This window comes from Orcinus orca, chromosome 16 (genome assembly GCF_937001465.1).
Source record: "Orcinus orca chromosome 16, mOrcOrc1.1, whole genome shotgun sequence".
NCBI lineage: Eukaryota > Metazoa > Chordata > Mammalia > Artiodactyla > Delphinidae > Orcinus > Orcinus orca.
Genome location: NC_064574.1, coordinates 19,624,633 through 19,646,353, shown reverse-complemented (window position 1 = coordinate 19,646,353; position 21,721 = coordinate 19,624,633). Strand labels below are relative to the sequence as shown.

At 45.5% G+C, this 21,721-nt stretch overlaps 1 protein-coding gene across 1 annotated transcript in view; it reads left to right on the top strand.

Annotated features, from left to right (window-relative positions):
- The first annotated feature begins 10,522 nt into the window (after positions 1 to 10,522).
- Positions 10,523 to 21,721, top strand: part of TOP1 (DNA topoisomerase I) — an 86,389-nt gene continuing 75,190 nt past the window's right edge. The window contains exons 1-2 of the mRNA XM_004272851.4: positions 10,523 to 10,950; positions 11,287 to 11,311. Coding sequence (XP_004272899.1) covers positions 10,918 to 10,950; positions 11,287 to 11,311 — 58 coding nt within the window. The 5' untranslated portion in view covers positions 10,523 to 10,917. The remainder of the gene's footprint in view (positions 10,951 to 11,286; positions 11,312 to 21,721) is intronic.

Here is a 21,721-nt window from a genome sequence, read left to right as displayed (position 1 = left end):
GTCCTCACTTGACACATGTAGGAGCTCACTGCAGCCCATGACTAATTAATTTTCTGTTTGTTTTTTTGTTTTGTTTTGTTTTGTTGTTTTCTGTGGTAGTTTTTCCTTAATATTATTTTTTAGCTATTGATAACATAGCATGGCAGAAAGATTACATCAGCAATGTGGTATAATACAACTGTTTTCATTGAAGCCTTACACCTTACTATTCCGTAGGCTATTTGGAGTGTCCCTGCCCCTTGCACGAAAGTACAACTGCGATGCCTCTACTGCCATGACTAATTAATTTATTCAACAAATATTAATTGAGCACCCCATGAGTGCTGGGCACTGCTGTAGATACTAGAAATTTGGCATTAAACTAAACAGAGAAATAGAGTAGTCAGGAAAATTCTCACTAAAAAGGAGATATTGTAAGTATCTGAAAGAAATGAGAAAGTAGGCCATGGAGATATTTGGGGGAAGGATGTTCCAAGCAGAAAGATCTACAAATGTAAGGGTGTGAAGGGCAGAGGGTGAGTGGTAGGGAGGCCAGTGAGGCTAGGGAGAGGTGATGGAGGTGGGAAGCGCTAGCAGATGAGGTGGAGGGACCAGGGAGGGGGACAGGCAAGGGAAGGTCTTGGGGACCATTGTAAGCACTTTGACTTTTATCCTGAGTGAGAGGGGAGCCACTGGAGAGGTTTGAGCAGAGGAGTGACAGGATCTCACATTTTCCAAGGACCACTATTTTTAAAAATCACTTGTTCTGAGGATGTCCTACAGGAAGACAAACACGGAAGCAGGGACACGCGTTACGAGGCTCCTGCACTAAACCAGGTGGATATGATGGAGGCTTGGGCTAAAGTGGAAACAGAGGGAATAGGGAGAAATGTTTAGCCTCTGGATATTTCAGGTGGTGTCCACAGGATTTGCAGATGGGTTGGCTATGGGGGGTAGGTGAGCAAGAGAAAGATCCAAGGACTCTGAGGCTTGGCCTGAGCCTTTGACTGTGATGGGGAAAACCAAGGGAGGGGCAGGTTTGGGAGGAAAGATGGAAGTTTGGTTTGAGGTGTTGTGTTTAAGAAGCCCATTGGGGCTTCCCTGGTGGCGCAGTGGTTGAGAGTCCGCCTGCCGATGCAGGGGACGCGGGTTCGTGCCCCGGTCCGGGAAGATCCCACATGCCGTGGAGCGGCTGGGCCCGTGAGCCATGGCCGCTGAGCCTGCGCATCCGGAGCCTGTGCTCCGCAACGGGAGAGGCCACAACAGTGAGAGGCCCGCGTACCACACACACACACACACACAAAAGAAGCCCATTGGAGGAATTCCCTGGTGGTCCAGTGGTTAGAACTCAGCGCTTTCACTGCCGAGGGTGCAGGTTCGATCCCTGGTCGGGGAATTAAGATCCCACAAGCCACAGGGAAAGAAAAAATAAAGAGAAGCCCATTGGAAATCCAGATAGGGCTATAGGGTAGGTAGCCGGATATACAAGTCTGAGGCTGGGGCAGGGCTGGGGGTGGGCAAAGTCCTGATTACAGATATGAACTTAGGACTTCTCAGTATTTAACTGGTATTTAAAGCCACAGGAGTGGATGAGATACGAAGAGGGAAGTTCTGAGGACTGAGCCTAGGGATTCTCCAACATCCAGCAATGATGGCCTCACCTACTTTTCATTTGGGGGTTCCAAGGCTCAACTTGGATATTCTGTAAGGTTTTGTGCAACTATTTCCCCAATGTTCTGTCTCCCAGTTCTGAATACACACGCACAACAAGAAGCAGGAAAGTCTGCAGAGGAACAAAAAGTCAATTTAAAATACATTGTGTTGTGGGCTTCCCTGGTAGCACAGTGGTTGAGAGTCCGCCTGTCGATGCAGGGGACACGGGTTCGTGCCCTGGTCCAGGAAGATCCCCCATGCCGTGGAGTGGCTAGGCCCGTGAGCCATGGCCGCTGAGCCTGCGCATCCGGAGCCTGTGCTCCGCAACAGGAGAGTCCACAACAGTGAGAGGCCTGCATATCGCAAAAAAAAATAATAATAATAAATAAATAAAATAAAATACATTGTGTTGCCATTTTCCCTCAAATAACAGAAGAGCCAAGCTCTGGGTCTGTAGGAAGATTTGGAGTCTTTAGCTTTCTGCCATCAAACCCTTCAGGCTGGGCTTCCAAGGAAGAGTCTGCCTGGCTTCCCAGCCCTGAGGGCTCTCTCATGAGGTTCCTAGACCACTGTCTCGTAACTTATGGTTTACTTGTCTAGCTCTTCTTCTGGACTGTGGATTTCTCCAAGTGGAGGCCCTGTCTAATTCATCACAGGACTACTACCAGGACCTGGCACCAAACAAGCATCAAGAAACGTTAGCGGAAATTAACTACATGGCAGAATCCAAGGAGGAACATCCAGCCCCCAGGTTCTGGGTGTCTTTCGCTACATTGGTGTCTATTCTGCTGAACCCCTTCCCTGACACCTGCAGGTGAGTCCTGGAAAGGGAGAGATAGATCCTGCAGGGCTGCACTCTACCCTTTGGGAGAAGAATATTCTCGGGGGCCTGGATAAGCCATCCTCAAAAACAGTTTCTCTGAGTCAATCCTTAAGCGAGTTCTGGTGGGAAAGGGTCCAGAACCCTGGAGGGAAGGTTTAAGCAGCCTGTGGCCTCTGAGAAGCAAAAAAGGGGTATCTCCTCCAAAGGGACCTGCCTCTTTATCTGACCCAGAATTCCTGGGATATCAACTCGATTGTGCCATCACTTTGTCCAAGGAATAGAAGGATCCAAAAGGCCCTCTTCTGGACAAGTGTGTGTTGTCCATCATAAAACAAACAAACAAACAAAAACCCTCTTAATCCCAGGTTACTCTGGTTCCTGCACTGTATTCCACCTCCTGCATATAGCTAGACCTCTTCAACAACTTGTCTAAACTGTTATCCTTCACTTCATCACTCAGGCCCATCCCTAAAATAAGGCTTTCCTTCCAGGCCCTCCTAAATGACCTCATCTAGACTAATCACTTCAGGTACCACTTCCAGTTCCTCTTCTGAGCTCCAAACCCATGTATCCAACTGCCTACTAGACATCTTGACCAGGCTACCCCACAGGCACTTCAAACTCGAATGTACAGAGCTGAATTCATCATCTTTCCCTCAAACCAGGTCATCCCGCAGTGTTCCCTGCCTTTGTGAATGGCACGCCCAGCCATATCCTCGAATCCTCCCCTCTCTCTTTCTCTGACATATATAATCAATCCCTGATACATCAGCCCTCCGTCATGAGTATCCCTCAAATGCAGATATACTCCTCTCCATCCTCATGGCTCTTCTGCTGATTGGGGACATCATCAACATCATTTTTGCCTAGATGTTGCCATCAGCCTTCTTTTTTTTTTTTTTTTTTTTGGCGGTACGTGGGCCTCTCACTGTTGTGGCCTCTCCCGTTGTGGAGCACAGACTCCAGACACGCAGGCTCAGCGGCCATGGCTCACGGGCCCAGCTGCTCCGCAGCATGTGGGATCCTCCTAGACCGGGGTATGAACCCGTGTCCCCTGCATCAGCAGGCGGACTCTCAACCACTGCGCCACCAGGGAAGCCGGACGTCAGCCTTCTTAACTGTGGCCTAACAAGTCTGCAATCTTGACTATTTCAAAACCATTTTCTATACTGTAGGTAGCATTTACTAAAATGCATGTGATTATGTTCCTCCATTGCTTACAACTCATCAGTGGCTCCCCATTGCTCTCAGGATAAATTGCAAACTTCTTAACCAACACAAAACACCCTGCATGAGTTGGGCCCTGCTTACCCCTTCAGCCTCATCTCTCACTACCCCTCCTCCCAGTCTACCCCTCAGCCACACTGAATTACCAGTAGTTCCCCAAACAAACCCTGCCCTGCCCAATTTCCAAGTCTTTATTCCATTTGTTCCCTGGGCCTCTAGTGATCATGTCCCTCACTTGTGTTCTCTATCTTCCCTAACTTTCACTGGCTAGCTTCTGTCCCCACCTCAGGGCAGGCCTCAAGTTTGAATGTTATTTCCACTGGGAAGCCTTTGCCTGGACTCTTCAATTCCGGCATGACAGCAACCTTAAAGGGTTCCTATAGCAAACGTACTGCACATTATCCCCAAAGCATTTATCAGAGTAAGTGGCAATGACTTGTTCTCTTGTCTGTCCCACCTACCAGGCCTGAGCTCCTTAAGAGCAAGGACTTTGTCTGTCTGATTTGTGGCTGAATCCTTAGCACCAGGCATTCACAGTTGTTGTGTATTTATGTGTTTGTGTGTATGTATGTGAGATGCAGGAAAGCTAGGGAAGGGGCAGATGCCATGAGAACCCGGGGGAAAGAGGGACAGATAATTACAGAAATAGGTCTTGGCAGACTCCACACAGACAATAGCCACTAATGGGATGGGGAGGACAGGATCAATTCAAGAGGCTCCTAGGATTTGAGCCTGCATGACTGGGAGGGAGATGGGCAGAGCTATTCACCAATCAGGGACCATAGAAGGGAAAGGTAAACCCAGGGGAAAAGTTGAACTCAGGAGCAGAGGACTGTTGGAGACCATGAGGGGACACATGCAGTAGGCAGCTACAGATATTTCTGTAGCTCCAAAAAGAAGTCAAGGCTAGAGATACCCATTTGAGAAACTATCTATAGGAGTCAGTATAGAGTCGGTAAAGCTTCCAGGAGGAGGGTGGATAGAGAGAAAAGAAGGTTGAGGACAGAAGTTTGGGAATGCTTACATTGTCATGGGAGAAGAGGAGGCAGAAATATGGCATTTGCAGAGATAGGAGGAAAACCAAGAGAATTCATGGTCCCTGGAGCCAAACGGAAAGGACCCAAAGAATGTGCCCAGCATCACTGAGTGCTGCAAGAAGGTGGAGGAGAATAAGGCTAATCTATTTGCAAACTAGAAAGTCTCTGATTAGAATGGAAGTCAGATCAACAGTGTTTAAGGGGTTGGATAATAAGACAGAAAAGGCAGCAAGCATGCACTATCCTTTCCAAATATTTCAAACATGCCAAGGGAAACAGTGACCTAAGGACCTTGGAAGGCAGTACAGGGATTCCGAGACTGGGCTCCATAGTCAGACTGCTTGGGTTCAAATCATAACCCCACCATTCCATAGCTGTGTGACTAAGTTAAACTTACTCAATCTTCCTAAGCCTCAGGCTCCTGGTCTGTAAAAATGATGGAACTAGTAGTACCTGCTTGATAAAGCTTATTGTGAGGATTAAGTGAGATAATGTATGGGAAGCACTTAGTCCAGGGCAGAGCACGTGGTAAATAATCAATTAATGTGAGAGACTATTTTTAACAAAGTCAAGAGGGAAAATTGAGAGGAGGGAGCAAGTAGAGAAACTGCCATGCAGGAGGGAGAGAAGATGCTGGATGTGGAAGGGATGGGATGGAGGGCTCGAAGGGCTTGTTGGGGGCATGGGGAAGTAGATCTCTTTAAAACCTGATCTTGGTGAAGCTGTCACCTACTGGTTATTGAGCGAGGCTGCCATCTCTGTTCCATTTTCTTGGGAGGGTCATGCTGAGTCAGCCTGGGGTTTCACTCAGTCCCAGACTTGTCCAGGATTTCCTAGAGCCCCAGTTTCTGCCTCTTTGCCTCCCCCAGCCCACTGGTTCTCCATGTGGAGGCAGCTGGACCTGAGTAGCGGCAGGATGTCCCAACAGTATACCCTGTGAGAGGGTGATTCAGGGACAGCTGCTATCCTAAGTTCTCCTTGGGCTGTACCCTGGACACAGGTCAATATCCTGCTGTCCCCTTCATGGTCTGCATCTTCACAGTTATTCCAAATGACCCCCCACCTCCCATAGTTAATGATGCTTCTGAAACACTTGCAATGGTCTTCACATGCCTCCTGGCTAATCTGCCTGTCTCCAGTGCCAGCTCTGCCAAACTGTCCCCACCCTGCTGCCCATGGTTGTTCTCTCACCTCCTCAAAACCTCGCCATAGCTCACCCTGCAGTAGCTCCTCTGTCATTGGGGGAGGCCTCTCCACTTGCCCAACCTTCTTCTCTGGTTTATCTTCACATGGACCCTCTGCTCCATCCTGACCAAAGCTATTCCTGCCCATGACTCCCTGCCGTGGCCCAGGTTGGTCTTCTTCCTGTAGTACCTTCTCTTCTCTTCCACAAACCAGCCCTCCTCATCTTTAGAGAATGGCATCCAACCAGAAGCCTTTCCTAATATTGCCCCCCCTGCCACCACTGGCGAGTTGGATGTGCCTCTCCCACCCCAGCATTCCCATAGCAACCACTGCTTCCATGTTATTCTTTGTTCCTTATGGTAACAGTTGGGGAATATGTTTGTCTTGTTATCAGACTAGGAACTTCTCCAACATGAGGATTAGGTCTTATTAATATCTGTATCCCCAGGGCTTAGCATAGTACCTATCTACCACATAGCCCCCGCACCCTCATTTCTCAGGGAATACTGGTTGAATGAATAAATGTCCTCATCACAGGAAGGATGTCTTCTGGCAGGAAGACGAAGGAATATGAAAGTGGACACCCCACACGGCCAGGCTCCTACATCCTTATTGCTTATCCTCTCATTCCACAACTCCAGGGTTTCTGGTTGTTACTGGGATTGCCAGCCTGAGTCTCCTTTCTGGGGTGTCAAGCAGGTTCTTTTCTAAGCATCATCTAAGTCTTAAAAGGGAAGCGGTCCTTAGGCAAGGCACCCACAGGAAGGGAGATCTACCAGAAGACACTGCTGCCCAAGAATTGCCAAAGTCAAGACTGTGCAAGCATCCAAGTTCAAAATGCCAGGGGGCATCCAGGTGCCATAACATGAGGGGCCCAGGTCCAGGACCAAAGAGAAAACAGAGGCCTTGTGAGCGCCCAGGAATCAACTGTAGATTAGGACTTAGTATAACTTAGAGCTCTTGGTCTTAAGTGACCCATCAGAGATCTGTTAAGCAAAAATGGGGATTTATTTAAAGGTACAAGAACAGGGGTGAAATAAGGCCTCAGGAGATAGTAGGAATCAGGGCCCTAAACTCCATCAGAGCCTTCTATTCTCTTCCTTCTCTCCTCCTTTCCTCCCAGCTTTTTTCTGGCCCTTTTGGCAGAAAATACCAGCAGGGTAGCTCCCTGATTTACGTACTACACATCCATCTGCAAGAAGAGACACTGAACCACTTTCTCCTTCCTAGTTCCAGAGTCTCAAGGAAGTTGATCTGAGTGGCTCAGCTTGGGTCACACAACTGTAGCCCAAGGGACAACAGCATAGTTGTATATTTGTGTACACTGTGCAGAAGGACAGGTTCCCTGAAAAGCAGAAGTTGTTCAGACAGCCCTATATGTGTTCAGTTCTGGGAGCCAAGAGTTGGGCTAAAATAATAAGCACAATCCCAAGAGAGTCAGAAGCAAATGAGTATGGACTGAATCTTGAGTGACCATCTAGAGCAGGTGTCCTGAGGGCTGGTCATTCCAAAGAGCCCAGTCTTAAGAAGTAGTCTGGAAAAAAAAAAAAAGGGGGTTTCTGGGCTTATATACACTTTGGAGATGCTGTAGTGCCATGTGTATCAGCATATGGACAACTCTGAGAAGTCCTGTGGGAAAAGACCTGTTTAAATCGTAACAATGCATACATGTGAGTTTGTGTATGAAGTCCTTCACACATGTGTGTTTGTGTATGAAGTCCTTCTTTTAGTGGAATATTGATAAATCATCCACCTTTCACAGTGTGTACTGTCCTTTACTAGTGATTTTTATGGGGGCTGGGATGGTCCATGAGTGAGTGGTCTTGATTTAAAGCAGTGTTTCCCAAGCCTCATTTATGTCTCTGACCTTCGCGGAGTTTGTCTTATATGTTCCCTCTGTGCCATTCCGTGATATTTTCATGTAAATCAATCAACCAACCCATCCTAAACAGTGACATCCTTAAAATCATGGATTTGATATGATGGTTAAATTTTTTTTCTCATACACATGGCAATATATACATAACGATTAAAATGAAAATGTCTGTACAGGCATTACCTATAATCTTCTCAAGTACTAAGGGTAGGTGGACCATATCATGGGGATACCAGATTAAAGTATCAGGAATCAGAGAGGGGTCGTGTGGGCTTGGGTAAGCCAACCAGCCTCGGAGCACTGCCAGCCACATATGCTGGCAGAGAAGTTCAGTCTGTGACAAGACGCCCAGATATCTGCATGTTTGTGCACGGGGACCATGCTTGGGATGCCATTTTGGTGTGTGTGTTCTGTTTTCATGCCTACCCAGATCTTCCTTGAAAATGAATGCAGATTCTCCCTGGCTTGGGAGGGTGGCAGTGGAGCAGTGGTAGGAAGCACTGTTATGCCTTAAGGCAGTCCTCAACTTACTTTGGCCTTACTGCAGCAAACAGGTAGGAGTTATATGCTTCACCTGGTGGCCTGGCACTGATTCTGAGATGGAAAGACTATGATGAAAGACACCAAAAGCAAGTTGAAACTGGTTCTGGCAACTTGTTTCAGAGAACTCCAAAGAATAACTTTGGAGTCAAGCAGACCTGAGTTTGAATCCAAAACTCAGCACTTACTAGCTGTGTGTTCTCAGTCAAATTTAAAAAACAAAAATCTCTTAAAATTGCACCATTATCACCATTATCCAGTTGAGGAAACTGGGGCTCAGAGAATTAAAGCAATTTGCCTGAGGTCACAGAGCTAATAAACAGCAGAGAAGAATTCAAAACTAGATTGGTTTGACTTCCGCATGTGTGGTCCTAACCACTGTATTACCCTGCTTTCATTCCCTCACTGATTGCACATCTCTTTTGTAGGATCTACAGCTGGACGCTGGGGATCAAGTGCTAAGCAAGATAGACAAGGTCCTAGCCCTCATAGACCTGGCATTCAGTAGGGGAGAGAGACATAAAGTCACTAGTTACCCCCCTTAGTAATTTAATAACTGTGATAAGTGTTACAAAGGAAAAGGACACTATGAGGGGCACTTGATCTGGGTGGGGAAGGAGGAGTCAGGGAGTGTGGAAGGGAGAAAATGGTACTAAGATTGAGCTTTGAAGCATTCACAAGAATTAATTTTTCTTAATGAATTAAGAATTAAAGTGTTTACCACTAGATGTGATAGAGGTGATTTCAGTGGTCCATGGATGAACACTTTTTGTATTTTATTTGTAAATGATTTCATAGACATTATTATTTCATAGCTATTATTGCTTAGGATGAAGCTAAAGAAAGAAGAGGGATCAATTAAAATATTAAGTAATAATAGCGGAAGTGGTAATACATATGGAAAAAAATTCACAAAGGTCACACTTGAATTAAGCAGGTTATTCAGGATCTTGGCAGCTACTTTAAGAATTTTGAACTTCGTACTAAGATGAGGGGAAGTTTGCGGAAAGGGGATAATAGTTAGATCTGGTGTTGAAAGAGCACTTTGTCTACTGTTGCAGAGCAGCTTGTGAGAGAGCCAGAAAGGAAGTAGGGAACCCTGTTAGGAATGTATTGTAAGAATTCAAGCAGGAGATAATGCAGACTTCACAGGTGTGTGGGCGGGGGAGAGAGGATTGAAGAGATGCAATCAGTTGGACTTATGAGAAACGGAGAGGAAGATGTCCAGGGTGGAGCTTTTCTAGCTGGGTGGCGGAGGAAGATGGTGAGTTCAGCCTTGGAGAAGCTTGTGAGGTATCCAAATGAAGATGTCAGGTAGGTTAGTAGGTTACGTATCTCTGACACAGTTTAACTTTAGTAAAATAGGCGACCTCACGGAGCTACTGTGTGAATTCAGAGCGGAGTACACAGTAGATGCTCCATAAACGGCAGTTCTTTCTCCAATTCCTCCCCCCGACACCCCATAGCGCGTTATGGACACAGCCGGGTACAGAGCCAGGTCGTGTTTACTCCGCGATCTGATTCCCTTTGGCCCCAACTCCTCTCCTTAGCACAATTCCTGGCCCAGGGATGTTTGAAGAATGAACGAATGAAATCAGGCCTCTTGTGACCCAGGGCTACATGTACCCGGCTGAAAACTGGAGCTAAGCCAGACCTTTCGCGGGTTGAAAAATTAAAATAAATTTTAAGAAGTGGGCGTGAAATCATCCATAAGTTGGAAGGCCTGGACAAAGGCTGGGGTGGAAGCTCCTCCCGCCAAGCAGCGTCGGGGTCCGGTTAGCGAGAGAAGAATAGCTGGTGAGAGCTCGGGGCCCCTGCTGCCAAGGTATTTGCAGCTCCCGGGAGATCTCAGACCGGGCCCTGCCGCTGTCCCGCGGCGGCCTTTAAAGGCCCACCACGTGGCCGAGCTGCCGGCCCCAGTCCGGAGGCGGTGTCCGGGCTGCGCCTGCGCACTGCCTAGGGGAGGGATCTGGGATCCGAGAAAAGGCGCTGGGAGAGGAAGAGAAGATTTCACAGGGTGGGCGGCCGTGGGCGGAGTCAGCTCCTTATGCAAATCACATCGGCGCGCGAGGGCTAGGGGCGGGGCTTGCGATGCAAAGCCGGGTCCACCCTTGGAAGCACGAGGGGGCGGGTCCCGCAACCCTCGGCCTCCTTCCGGAATCTCTGACGTCAGGGACGTCGCATTTAAAAGCGGCCGCGCAGGCGCAGTGAGCTGAAATGCGAACTTAGGCTGTTACACAACTGCTGGGGTCTGCTGTCGCCACCAGGCCGGCAACAGTCAGCCTCGCCGCCGCTGTCGCCGCCTCAGCCGTTCCGGGAGTCTCAGGCCCTCCCCGCCGCCCTTTACCCGCGTCTCCGGGAGCCTCCCGGACCCCCAGTCCGCCCGAACAGGCCGGCCGCGACCGTCTCTGCGTCTCCTCGGCGCCCCTCACCGCCCGCCGCGCTCGCCGCCTGAGCCGTTCCGGGAGTCTCAGGCCCGCCCCGCCGCCCTTTACCCGCGTCTCCGGGAGCCCCTGTCCGCCTGAACAGGCCGGCCGCGGCCGTCTGCGACTCCTCGACGCCCCTCGCCTTCCGCCGCGCTCGCCGCTCCGGCCGACATGAGTGGGGACCATCTCCACAACGATTCCCAGGTGCTGCCCTGCCCGGCCCGGCCCGCCCGGGCCCCCGGCCCCGCCCCGCCCCTCCACGACCCCCGGCGCAGGCCCCGGCCTCGGCCCGGCCGTCGCTTTGACAGGCCGGAGCCCCCCGCCAGGGGTGGCCGGCCGGAGGAGATCGGCTCCCCGGGCCCCGGGCGGGAGGCGCCAAGTTACAGTTTTAGGGGGGTTGGCTGACCCTTCAGGCCGTTCCCGGGGCCCCCTTATCCCGGGGGGCGCAGGGTGGGCCCGGCCCCCGGCAGCGCGCGCTCGCCCGCCGCCCGCGGGGTGAATGTGCCTGTTGTTTCATAGTCCCTCCTTTTCTCTCCCCAGATCGAGGCGGATTTCCGACTGAATGGTGAGTGTGCCCCCTCCCCGACCCCGGTCCCCCCGACCGCCGGCCCCGCGCCCGGCCCGAGCCGGGCAGAGGACAGACATGGCGTCCCAGAGACTAAGTCCCGGCTCCTCGCTCACCGGCCCCATTGTTCCCATCGGGCCGCCTCTGGACCCCCTTTCCGGGGACCCCAGCGCCCCCAGATCGCGGCCCTCCCAAGAGGGGGCAACGGAGACCCCGCGTCGCCCGCCGCCGGGCCTCTGGTAGTCTTTCCGGGCCCGGATTCCTCCCGGGAAAGTCGCCTTGTCGACAGTCGGGACTTAGTCTCTGCGCCATTTTCTTTTTCTCTCTCCTCTCCTTTCTGTGTCTATGTCTCTTTCTCTCCCTCCCTTGGCTCCTTCCTTGAGCTGCCCAGAAAAAGCTTTCTGCGGAGCAAAGCCACGTAAATCACAGACCTCACCAGGGGGAAGGTTGGGAGCCTGAACTGTTACTGTTTTTTCCCAAAGAGAACTTTATTTGGGGTGTTATTCCCTCTTACTGCTTCTTGTTTGTTTCCTTTTCTGCTTCCAGAATGAAAGATACCCTTCGGCAACTGTTGATTTTTTTTTTTTTTCCTCCCTTTCCCTGGTAAGATGTTTATGGTAGGAAATAGGGCTCTAAAGCTAAAGCCCTCCTTTGTGGAGTTCTTTATATTTTGAGATTGCTTTCCCCAAGTTGTGTTCTTTGCAAAGGTAGTGGTACCTGCCTTCAGAAAGTTTGTAAGTTCTCTGTTGGCCATCCATTGTAAATGTTGGGCTTAGGCATGTTGATTTTTTTTTTTTAATTAAAGTATTACTGACTAGAACTTCAGTGGGGCTGAGGTTCCTAAGGCACTGTTTTTTTTTTTTTAGAAATGCAGTTTAGTGTAGTTGTCAGGAGGAAACGTTGCTGAGCATCTCATCTGGCCTGGTGTATTAGGCATTTCTCGTAAGCTGTGGGGTAGAAAAAAAGATTTTATTTATTGAAACAAAGATGACCAGCACCACCCCTGCTTCCTGTTCATTCTTTTTCAGAAGCCTCTGTTTTTCAGGAATCGAGAGCTAGCTTGCTTTTGCCTGACCTTTATGTTTTGTACCCTTTTCAGCCAAATCAAGGCATTTATTCTTTGAGTATTTCCACTTCAGTTACCGAGTGAAGATTCCCCCAATAGAAAGCTCACCCTGCGAGCTTTTCAACAATCCTGTTGAAGGAGAAGGTACCTTCTGTAGTGTGCTGGGAATTCCCACTGATTCTGATGGTACATAATCCTGCTCAGTTGAGTTTGGGTTCTGGGAACCTATCCAGTGGGAGAAGCTGATGACTAGGTTTTCTGATGTTGTAATCAGCAGTCCATCGTGTTAGCCTGCTCTACTGCGAGCAGCCTTATGTTCAGATTTTGAAGTAGGGCATCCAGCAAGAGATGGTACTCTGCGAGGAGAGAATCTGGTTAAAGTGTAGCATTTCTTGAGCACCTAATATATGCCAGGCACTGTGCTTAGTGCTAGAGCTGAACCTTTGGCCACAAAGTGCTGCTCTTGCCTTCAGTCTATGTGGGGGAGACATAATTAGTTAATTACAAGGTAGGTGCTGGGGCAAATCTATACCCAAAATGCTTTGGGTGACTAGGGGATTTAATTTTGTCTGGGGGTGGGGAAATTTCTCAGAGGAGGTAGCTTTTGGGCTTGCTTGTGCAAGACTAGGTGCTGAGTGTCAAGAGTTGGAGTATTTCTTAACTATGTTTAGTCAACCTATCAGGGTTTTAAAAGCGGGAGATGAGGCCCCTGCTGTTCAGAAAACCGCAGAGTGTAGATACGTTTCTTTGGGATGTGGGAGCAAAGAAAGGATGTGGCAGGTGAGGATGTAAAAGTCCTTTTGACCTCTCTTGGAGGAAGGTAGGATCTTAATACAGAATAAGTGTTTTTTGACTCTCAGACTGGGCTGAGTAGGTAATGTATCTAGTAATGAAACAAAGTGTAGTCCTTTCTCCTCAGAAAGTTAACCTCCATGGTTCTCACCTAGGTTATACAAAGGAACTGTTGAATATGTGAATGATTGTAGGCTGGGTAGGTTATTGCTCTTTAGTGCCATTTTTTAGAGACTGAAGTAAACTGGCTTTATTGACTTTTAGAATGTGTTTTTTCACTTGTAATAGCAATAATTGCTGATATTTATTGAATGTTTACTGTCTATCAGGCATGAATCTCAGTTCTTTCCATTGGATCATCTAGTTTAATTTAATCCTTGGAAGAACCCTTATGAGTTGGGTACTATTATCTCCATTTCCATACATAAGGAAACTGAGCCTTAGGTATATTTACTAGCTTTCCCAAGGGCAGTGAGTTGGCACTACAAAGCTCACAAGCTTAGCCACTATGCTATATATGATTCTAGTATGAAGAAATTAAAAGCTGCCTCATCTCTGCTTTCTTACAGAGCTGAAAAAGGCAAGAGGGAGAGATTTGATAGTTTGTTGTTTGCTTTTTATCTAAACCTGCTCCCAAAAGAAAAAGCACTTTAACTGCTTCCCCACCACACTGAGGGTCTGACAGTGGAGTATTATCTTTGTAAATATTGTCTAGAAGAAAGATGTAGTATTAGTAGCTGTTTGCTTTCTCTATTAAGTAATACATTAGTAACTAGTGATTGATTTATGTAACTATGAAAGAGTTTTTAAAAGATAAAAATCAATGTTTAATTATGCTCAGACAAGTTATTGTTGATCTTTGTATTAAGAGTTTGCTTAAGCATGATTTTAAGTGGACCTAAACCCATCTTACAGATGAACTGTGCCAATAATGTTAAAACAAAACTCCCTCATTTGCCTGCCCTCGTCCCCTAAGAGCTGAAAGATTTTTTGCCTTTGGAGTTCATTCTTTACAATAGTTAGAACTGTTACTGTTCGTATAGAATTTAGAACATTCCAGCCCATACTCAACTGCTGGGAAAAATCTGTTATTTGTGAAATGTGTGTATATTTAAAGTATTGCTGGGAGTTTCAGGAGCAGAAACCATAATCTCTTATACCTAAGAGAAAAGGCTTCTTTTTCTAGGTGTTGGTAGCACTCATTGAAGTGGGGCTGAGTCATTAGCCCAGTACTGTGCAGACTACTGAATTATCTGTAGTGTTGATAATGGTAACATGAGGTTGGGGGTCAGTGGTCCTATTGCTGTTTCAAGAGCTTGATGTTTTTGTCCATCTACTCTGGAGTAGTAGGGTTCTTTCTTCCCTGGCATGAGTAAAGTATAATGCTTGGTTTCATCAGTGATTATTCTCAGAAATGTTACATGGGTTCATTGTTTGGCATTATCTTGTGTTGATTCTAGTAGCTTAGTGGATTCAAACTGGATGATGGAATTAAATATGAATTGTTTCTGATGCTAACAGATAGTTATACTTCTGTGCTGTTGGGCACTGGTTGGGATGGCAGGTGGGAAAACTAATGATGTGGCTATCTGAAAATTCCCATCACATTTTTAAAACCAAACTGATGGCACCTTCAAATGAAATCTGGCACGTCTTCCTACTCCATCCAGAAACACTTAAGCTCTGGGCTCCAGTGTTGTCCTTCCTTCCACTGCAGCCAGATTTCTTGGGGGCACCTTTTCAGAATTAGTGAGCTGCTGTAGAATCTTTATAGATGAAACGGAGTTGCTTGTCAACATGTGCTTTTTAGATTACTAGCATGTCAGAACTCACAAACAAATTTTAGATTCCGACGTTACCGGTAAAACAAGAAAATCAAGTAGTTACTAAATCAGAAATACCTCATGGTTTAAAAAGTGAAAACTGGATAATATTGCTTGCTATAATTAACTCATACTTGTCTTTGGTAAGTAGATAAAGTAAAATGGAAAATAGGAAGTCAGGGTCAGTTCCAAAATCTCATTTTAACCAACAGTAGCAAAAAAAGAATTGAGTCTGGCTTTTTTCCTTTAACATCAGCATAATAATGGGGAATTGTGAGAATTTGAAGAGAGATTCATTAGTTTGTTCTAGGTGAGTCAGTATCCATTTATACAAGTGCCAGGGATTCTTAACATGTCTCAAAGCTTATATTCTAAAATGAAGCTGTTGGGGGTTTTTGTTTGTTTTCGGCGTGTGTGGGGGCATGCAGAAAACATGGCTGACTTCTGAGCTTGTGAATATGTGTTGTATGTTAATCACAGTAACAGTTACCTGTTGCTGCCAATGGTATTGGACGTGATTCTGTTGTGCTTTCTGGGTGTATTTCATTTTAGGAACTTTCAGACATACTTCAGTTGTTCATGTTATTTCCTAGTAGTTGGGTATGAGTGCATACGTATGTTATTGGTCTTTAACAGCTTTTGCCGTACTTACAGTGCAGAATACTGATTTTCTTCAAACCCAAAGTTATTTCTCCAGAAGTGTTTTGTGAGGGATTGCGTGTTTTTCATATGAAACTATGTTGAACTCCAATAAAGTTCTAGATTCACTGGGAAAAATGGATTCCAATGTAATTATTTACTTTTGAATGAGGCTATGGAAATGCTTGAAATGAGTATTTGATGTGGGATCCTGAGTTTAAAAACTGTCTTGAAAGAAAGGTAAAATATGGTCCATTCATTGCATTTGGAGACGGAAGAGAGTCAGTTCACTAACTTTTCTGAATCCTGTGGTTAAGGTTATCTGACTGCCGCTTAATTATTTTTGAATTCATTAACTTTGCGAAATGAGGGCATTTGGGCAAGCAGTTGAGAATTTGGCTTCTTAAGGTAAAAAGTTTGGGATGGGAGAAGTTCCCAACTGGCCCTTTAGAAGTGAATGAGATATTGTGTTTAAAGGAGGCTTTTAGATTGTCTTTAAACTTTGAGTAGTAATAGTTGGAACAAGTCTTTTCTGTTGCCATGCCTTGTAAATCTGAAGTTTGTGAAGCAGCCTTCCATCCCCATGGCTTCAGGCCAGTAGCTAAAGTAGGAAATGTAAAATAGAGGCCATCGGTATGGAAGACGTAGCATTTGCCAACCTTTGCCCTTCCCCCACCACCTGCCTATCTAGGTGTGAGCAATGTGTAGTATGCTCTGTGTTGATAGCATAGGGCCTGGGTACTGTGCAGGGGGATAAAGATGGGGGAGTGGTGATGGTGGGTGTAGCCTTGGCTTTATTAGGTGGGAAGAAGCTTAGAGTGGAATATCTGTTAGATATTAATGGTATTTTGGGTAGTGTTGTAGGAAATGACTAATAGTTTGCTAAATGATTTTAGCAGCAGTAGATATTATTTAAAATGATATTTATTCTGTATATTCAAGAAAGATTCTAAATATTTTTCAGACTGGGAGAGAAGTGACTCAAGTATATGTCTAGGTATACAGATTGTAATATCATCAAGCTAGACCACCCATTGTCAAAGTTTGTATTGTGTCTTTATCTGTCATTTATGGCTGTAAGGTTTAGTTAAGAAAGAAACGGCAAGGGATATTGGCAACTTAAGTTTTAAATTTCTTTTTGGTAGGTACTCGTTTTTAATTTGTTGCCTTATATTTTTAGATCCACTCAGTTATCTCCCTGCCAACTTTACCTTTCTGTACTGTTCTTGAGAATTTTTCTGAAATGTATAGTAAATATTTTTATTTACATCTCCCTTCTGCCCTCCTCATTAGATTGGGTAGAGGTGCGTGCATCTCTACCAGTCTCAGGTTAATTCCTCTCTGAGCCTTTGAAGTTAACTTTGTTTCTGTGGATTTAAGGAACCGAAGAACTCAGTTCATTAGCATTCCTGAGACACACCTAGATAAGCTTCAACAAAAGGTGTTAAAGCAGTCAGCATAATTGAGGACTTTAATTCGCTTGTCTTTGTTGTTGACGTTGCTGAGAACAAGTTTAATAGATCCCTGGGTATTATGACATTTTCCTGTATTTTAAGAACAAAAACACATCCGCCAACCCTTGGTCCAATATTCTTTGTATTTTTCTCAGCACAGCCTAGGAAAGATAGAGGGCAGGAACCTTGGAGGAGATATCCTTGGCTATTTGGAGTTTACCAAAAAAAAGTTGTTAGTTGAAGGCTGTTCCTACACTAGAATACACTAGAAGTGTACTCATTGCCCCTTAGTAAAAGTCCAGATTTTAACCTTGCTACCAGATACGAATGCCTAGATTTATAAAGTTTTGTAGGCAGAATACGGGTTGGGCAGAAGACTGATCTAGATTTCAAGATAAGTGGATTAGGGAATCTCATTGGCTGAGACCCCCTTGCTTTACCCAGCTCCTATAAGGTAGCCCCTTTATTTCTTTGTAGTCAGCTATCTGAGCTCTTGCTTGGCAGCAGAAGGGGAAGTGGGAGGAAGGGAACTAATTTTGAGAGTTTGGTAGACACTATGTTTTTGTATTCATTAAATCTCATTGGGAGATTGGGATTGACATATATACACTAATATGTATAAAATGGATAACTAATAAGAACTGCTGTATAAAAAAATAAATAAATTCTAAAAATAAAAAAAGAATAAATCTGAATTTAATGGGAATAGTACAGATTTGTGGGAAAACCTCATCTCCCCCCTTTTTTTTAAAATATCTTTTAAAAAATATTTTATTTATTTATTTTTGGCTGCGTTGGGTCTTCATTGCTGCACACGGGCTTCTCTAGTTGCGGCCAGCGGGGGCTACTGTTTGTTGTGGTGTGTGGGCTTCTCATTGCAGTGGCTTCTCTTGTTGCGGAGCATGGGCTCTAGGCGTGCGGGCTTCAGTAGTTGTGGCACATGGGCTCAGTAGTTGTGGTCACGGGCTCTAGAGCTCAGGCTCAGTAGTTGTGGCACACGGGCTCAGTAGTTGTGGCGCACGGGCTTAGTTGCTCCACGGCATGTGGGAACTTCCTGGACCTGGGCTTGAACCCGTGTCCCCTGCATTGGCAGAAGGATTCTTAACCACTGTGCCACCAGGGAAGTCCCTCTCATCTCCCCTTTTTGGTAGCATACTGCCTTAGTCCAGATTCCAGAAACCCCAGTCAGGTGGTAATTGGTAAGCTTCTAATAAGATGTCACAGCCGGGACGTGCCTGGTAGTCCAGTGGTTAAGACTCTGTGCTTCCACTGCAGGGGGTGTGAGTTCGATCCCTGGTTGGGGAACTAAGATCCCATATGCCCTTCAGCGCAGCCAAAAAAAAAAAAAAAGATGTCACAGGCTGTCCTTAATTATATGCTGTTAGAGGTAGCCTTAGACCCCTTATATCTTCAAGAGATGCTATGGTATTAAGGCTGGAACCAGATTGCTATTGAAGTAGGAGAATAAGTGATGAAGAGGGAGGCTCTGGGGAGATACAATGCTCTTGAGCAGCTGTGGTAAAATAGAAAGTTGGAGTAGAAATCAGAGCAATCTGGATTAAGTCCCTGTTCTTACTATGAAACTTGTCCTGGCCGCTATACCTTGTTTTCTTTTTCTTTTTTTTTAAAATCTTTATTGGAGTATAATTGCTTTACAGTATTGTGTTAGTTTCTGCTGTACAACCCTCTAGATCGTCACAAAGCATCAAGCTGATCTCCCTGTGCTATGCAGCAGCTCCCCACTAGCCATCCATTTTACATCTGGTAGTGTATATATGTCAATGCTACTCTCTCACTTCATCCCAGCTTCCCTGCCCCCCCCACCCCGGCCGTGTCCTCAAGTCCATTCTCTGCTTCTTTATTCCTGCCCTGCCACTAGGTTCATCAGTACCGTTTTTTAAGATTGTATATGTGTGCGCTAGCGTACGTATACCTTGTTTTCTCATCTGTAAACAAGGATGATATTTCTATGCTTCACAAGCTATTGAGATTTAAATGAGTATATGAAGGTGTCTCTCTACCCACATTTTAAAATTTAAACTTTGATTAGACAGCTTCTGCTCTGAGATGGATCTTTATCTTGAATGTTAGATTTGAAGTAGTGAGTTGGTGGCTCTTTCCTTCCCTCACTGGTATTCTCTGTTAACATTTTAAATCTTCCTGACATTTACACAGTGAACAGTAACACATAACTAGAGTTGGTAGATAGAGTCTTTACCTAACTGAACTGCATAGCCTATGTGGCTCTCTTCTGACTATTAAGCAATCACCATAAAATAAAAGATGGTGTATCTATATCTAGGTTTGGCCTAAGTAGGAGCCAAATGTTTACCTGGTTCTTACTTTTCTAAGAATAAGTCTAAGGCAAGGTGGTTACTGCTGAAAGAACTTCTTCCAGCAATAAAGGTGGGCTTAGAAATGAAGGAAGTGTATTGATGTGGGTAATTTCTCAACCTTTTAATAGAATTATGGGTTTTCTATTAAAGTCACCCAGAGCTTATATGTCATTTATACCTCAATTAAAAAAGAAAGATAACCAAGGGTTTATCTTTTAGATACATTTAATCAGTGAAATGCCTAGTTCATTATTTGTGGTTTGTTTTTTTTTTTTAAACCACAGAACTCAGTATGTCTTCCGCCATCATGGTTCTTCAAAGGGTACTCTTTTACTACCTGCCACCCCAATATATATATATATAATATATATTATATATATTATATATATAATATATATATATTTTTTGGCTGCATCACGTCTTCGTTGCTGCGCGCAGACTTGCTCTAGTTGCGGCGAGTGGGGGCGACTCTTCCTTGCAGTGCGTGGGCTTCTCATCGCGGTGGCTTCTCTTGTCGCGGAGCACAGGCTCTAGGCGCGTAAGCTTCAGTAATTGTGGCACACGGGCTCAGTAGTTGTGGCACACGGGCTCAGTAGTTGTGGCTTGTGGGCTCTAGAGCACAGGTTCAGTAGTTGTGGCACACGGGCTTAGTTGCTCTGTGGCATGTGGGGGGATCTTCCCGGACCAGGGCTCGAACCCGTGTCCCCTGCATCGGCAGGCAGATTCTTAACCACTGTGCCACCAGGGAAGTCCCCACCTCAATATTTTTAAACTGAGAAGACTCAAAGCACCTGAGAGTTACTTTTATTTTTCATTTATTCAGATGGTTGCTCAAAGTGACCAGCTCAACTTGCTGTGAAATAATAATTCTTGGGAATAAGTGCCTTAGATAATAAAACTTAGGTATGAGAACTTAAGTAGCAAACTCCATGTTAACAATTGTGCATGAGTATAGGCATTTGGGGGATTCCATGGAAAAAAATTTTAGTAATGGCTCATAAGTCTAGGTAATGCTGATTATTGAATTGCCTTGAATTTTTAATTTGGAAGTACTATTTAAGATAAACCGAAGTTAGTTAGGGATATGTTTACTATTGTACATTAAACTAAACCAAATGGATCTTAGTAGAGATCTTATACCATGGATCAAAAGGATTATCCGAGTAGCATCACAACAGGAACAGACTTCAAAATTAATATTCAATTAAAGGTAGTCCAGAGAAAATAATTTTGTAGGATCAAAATTACAGCACAGGGTCTAATTTTAAAGAGTCTCAGAGATAAAGTCTTGAAAAGATAAACATCTCAGGAACAAATGGTTCTTAAAGTACTTAGGAAAAAAAGTGAGAAAGTGAATATTAATACTGCATGTCTCTATTGCCCTCCGTATGTTAGAGTGTCAGAAATAGGATTGGGTTTAAAAGTCTTCAGAGCTTGGACCTCTTTCTCTTACATCATTTTTCTCTGATTAAGAATGTGAATAGCCTTGGGTGGGGAGGGGATCCATGTGTCTCCACCCACCACCGCCAAATCAGGCAACCATAATGTAGTGGAAAGGATATTTCAATTTGAGCTCTTGCACTTCTGCTCAATGGCGATGTCTTTGAACAAGTTAATCTCTGAGTCTTAGTCCTTTGCATCTAAACTAGGTCTAATACTGAGGATTAAATAGCATGTGAGGATCACTTTATTTATTTAAATTTATTTATTCATTTATTTTTTGCTGCATTGGGTCTTTGTTGCTGTGCGCGGGCTTTCTCTAATTGCAGTGAGTGGGGGCTACTCTTTGTTGCGGTGCGTGGGCTTCTCATGGCGGTGGCTTCTTTTGTTGTGGAGCACGGGATGTTAGGCTTATGGGCTTCAGTAGTTGTGGCTCCCGGGCTTTAAAGTGCAGGTCAGTAGCTGTGGCACACGGGCTTAGTTGCTCTGTGGCATGTGGGATCTTCCCGGACCAGGGCTCAAACCCGTGTCCCCTGCCTTGGCTGGCAGATTTTTAACCACTGCGCCACCAGGGAAGTCCTGAGGATTACTTTAGTAAAGGTAAAAACTTAGAAAAAAATTTTGAGTTCCTTTCCAGTCCTTAAATTAAAAAAAAAAAAAAAAATCACCCAATCACCTTTTCAGAGATTGCTTCGTTAGTCTTCTGTACAAAGGGAACTTCAATTTCTTTAAATTTGGGTATTGTGAGATTTTACTCCAGGGGAGAAGGGTCACTAGGGAGCTTTGAATATGATACTGTTGCTGTGAATCTGAGATGGGCGGGCTCAGGAGGGTGCTGACTCGCCTTTACTTTGTGACTG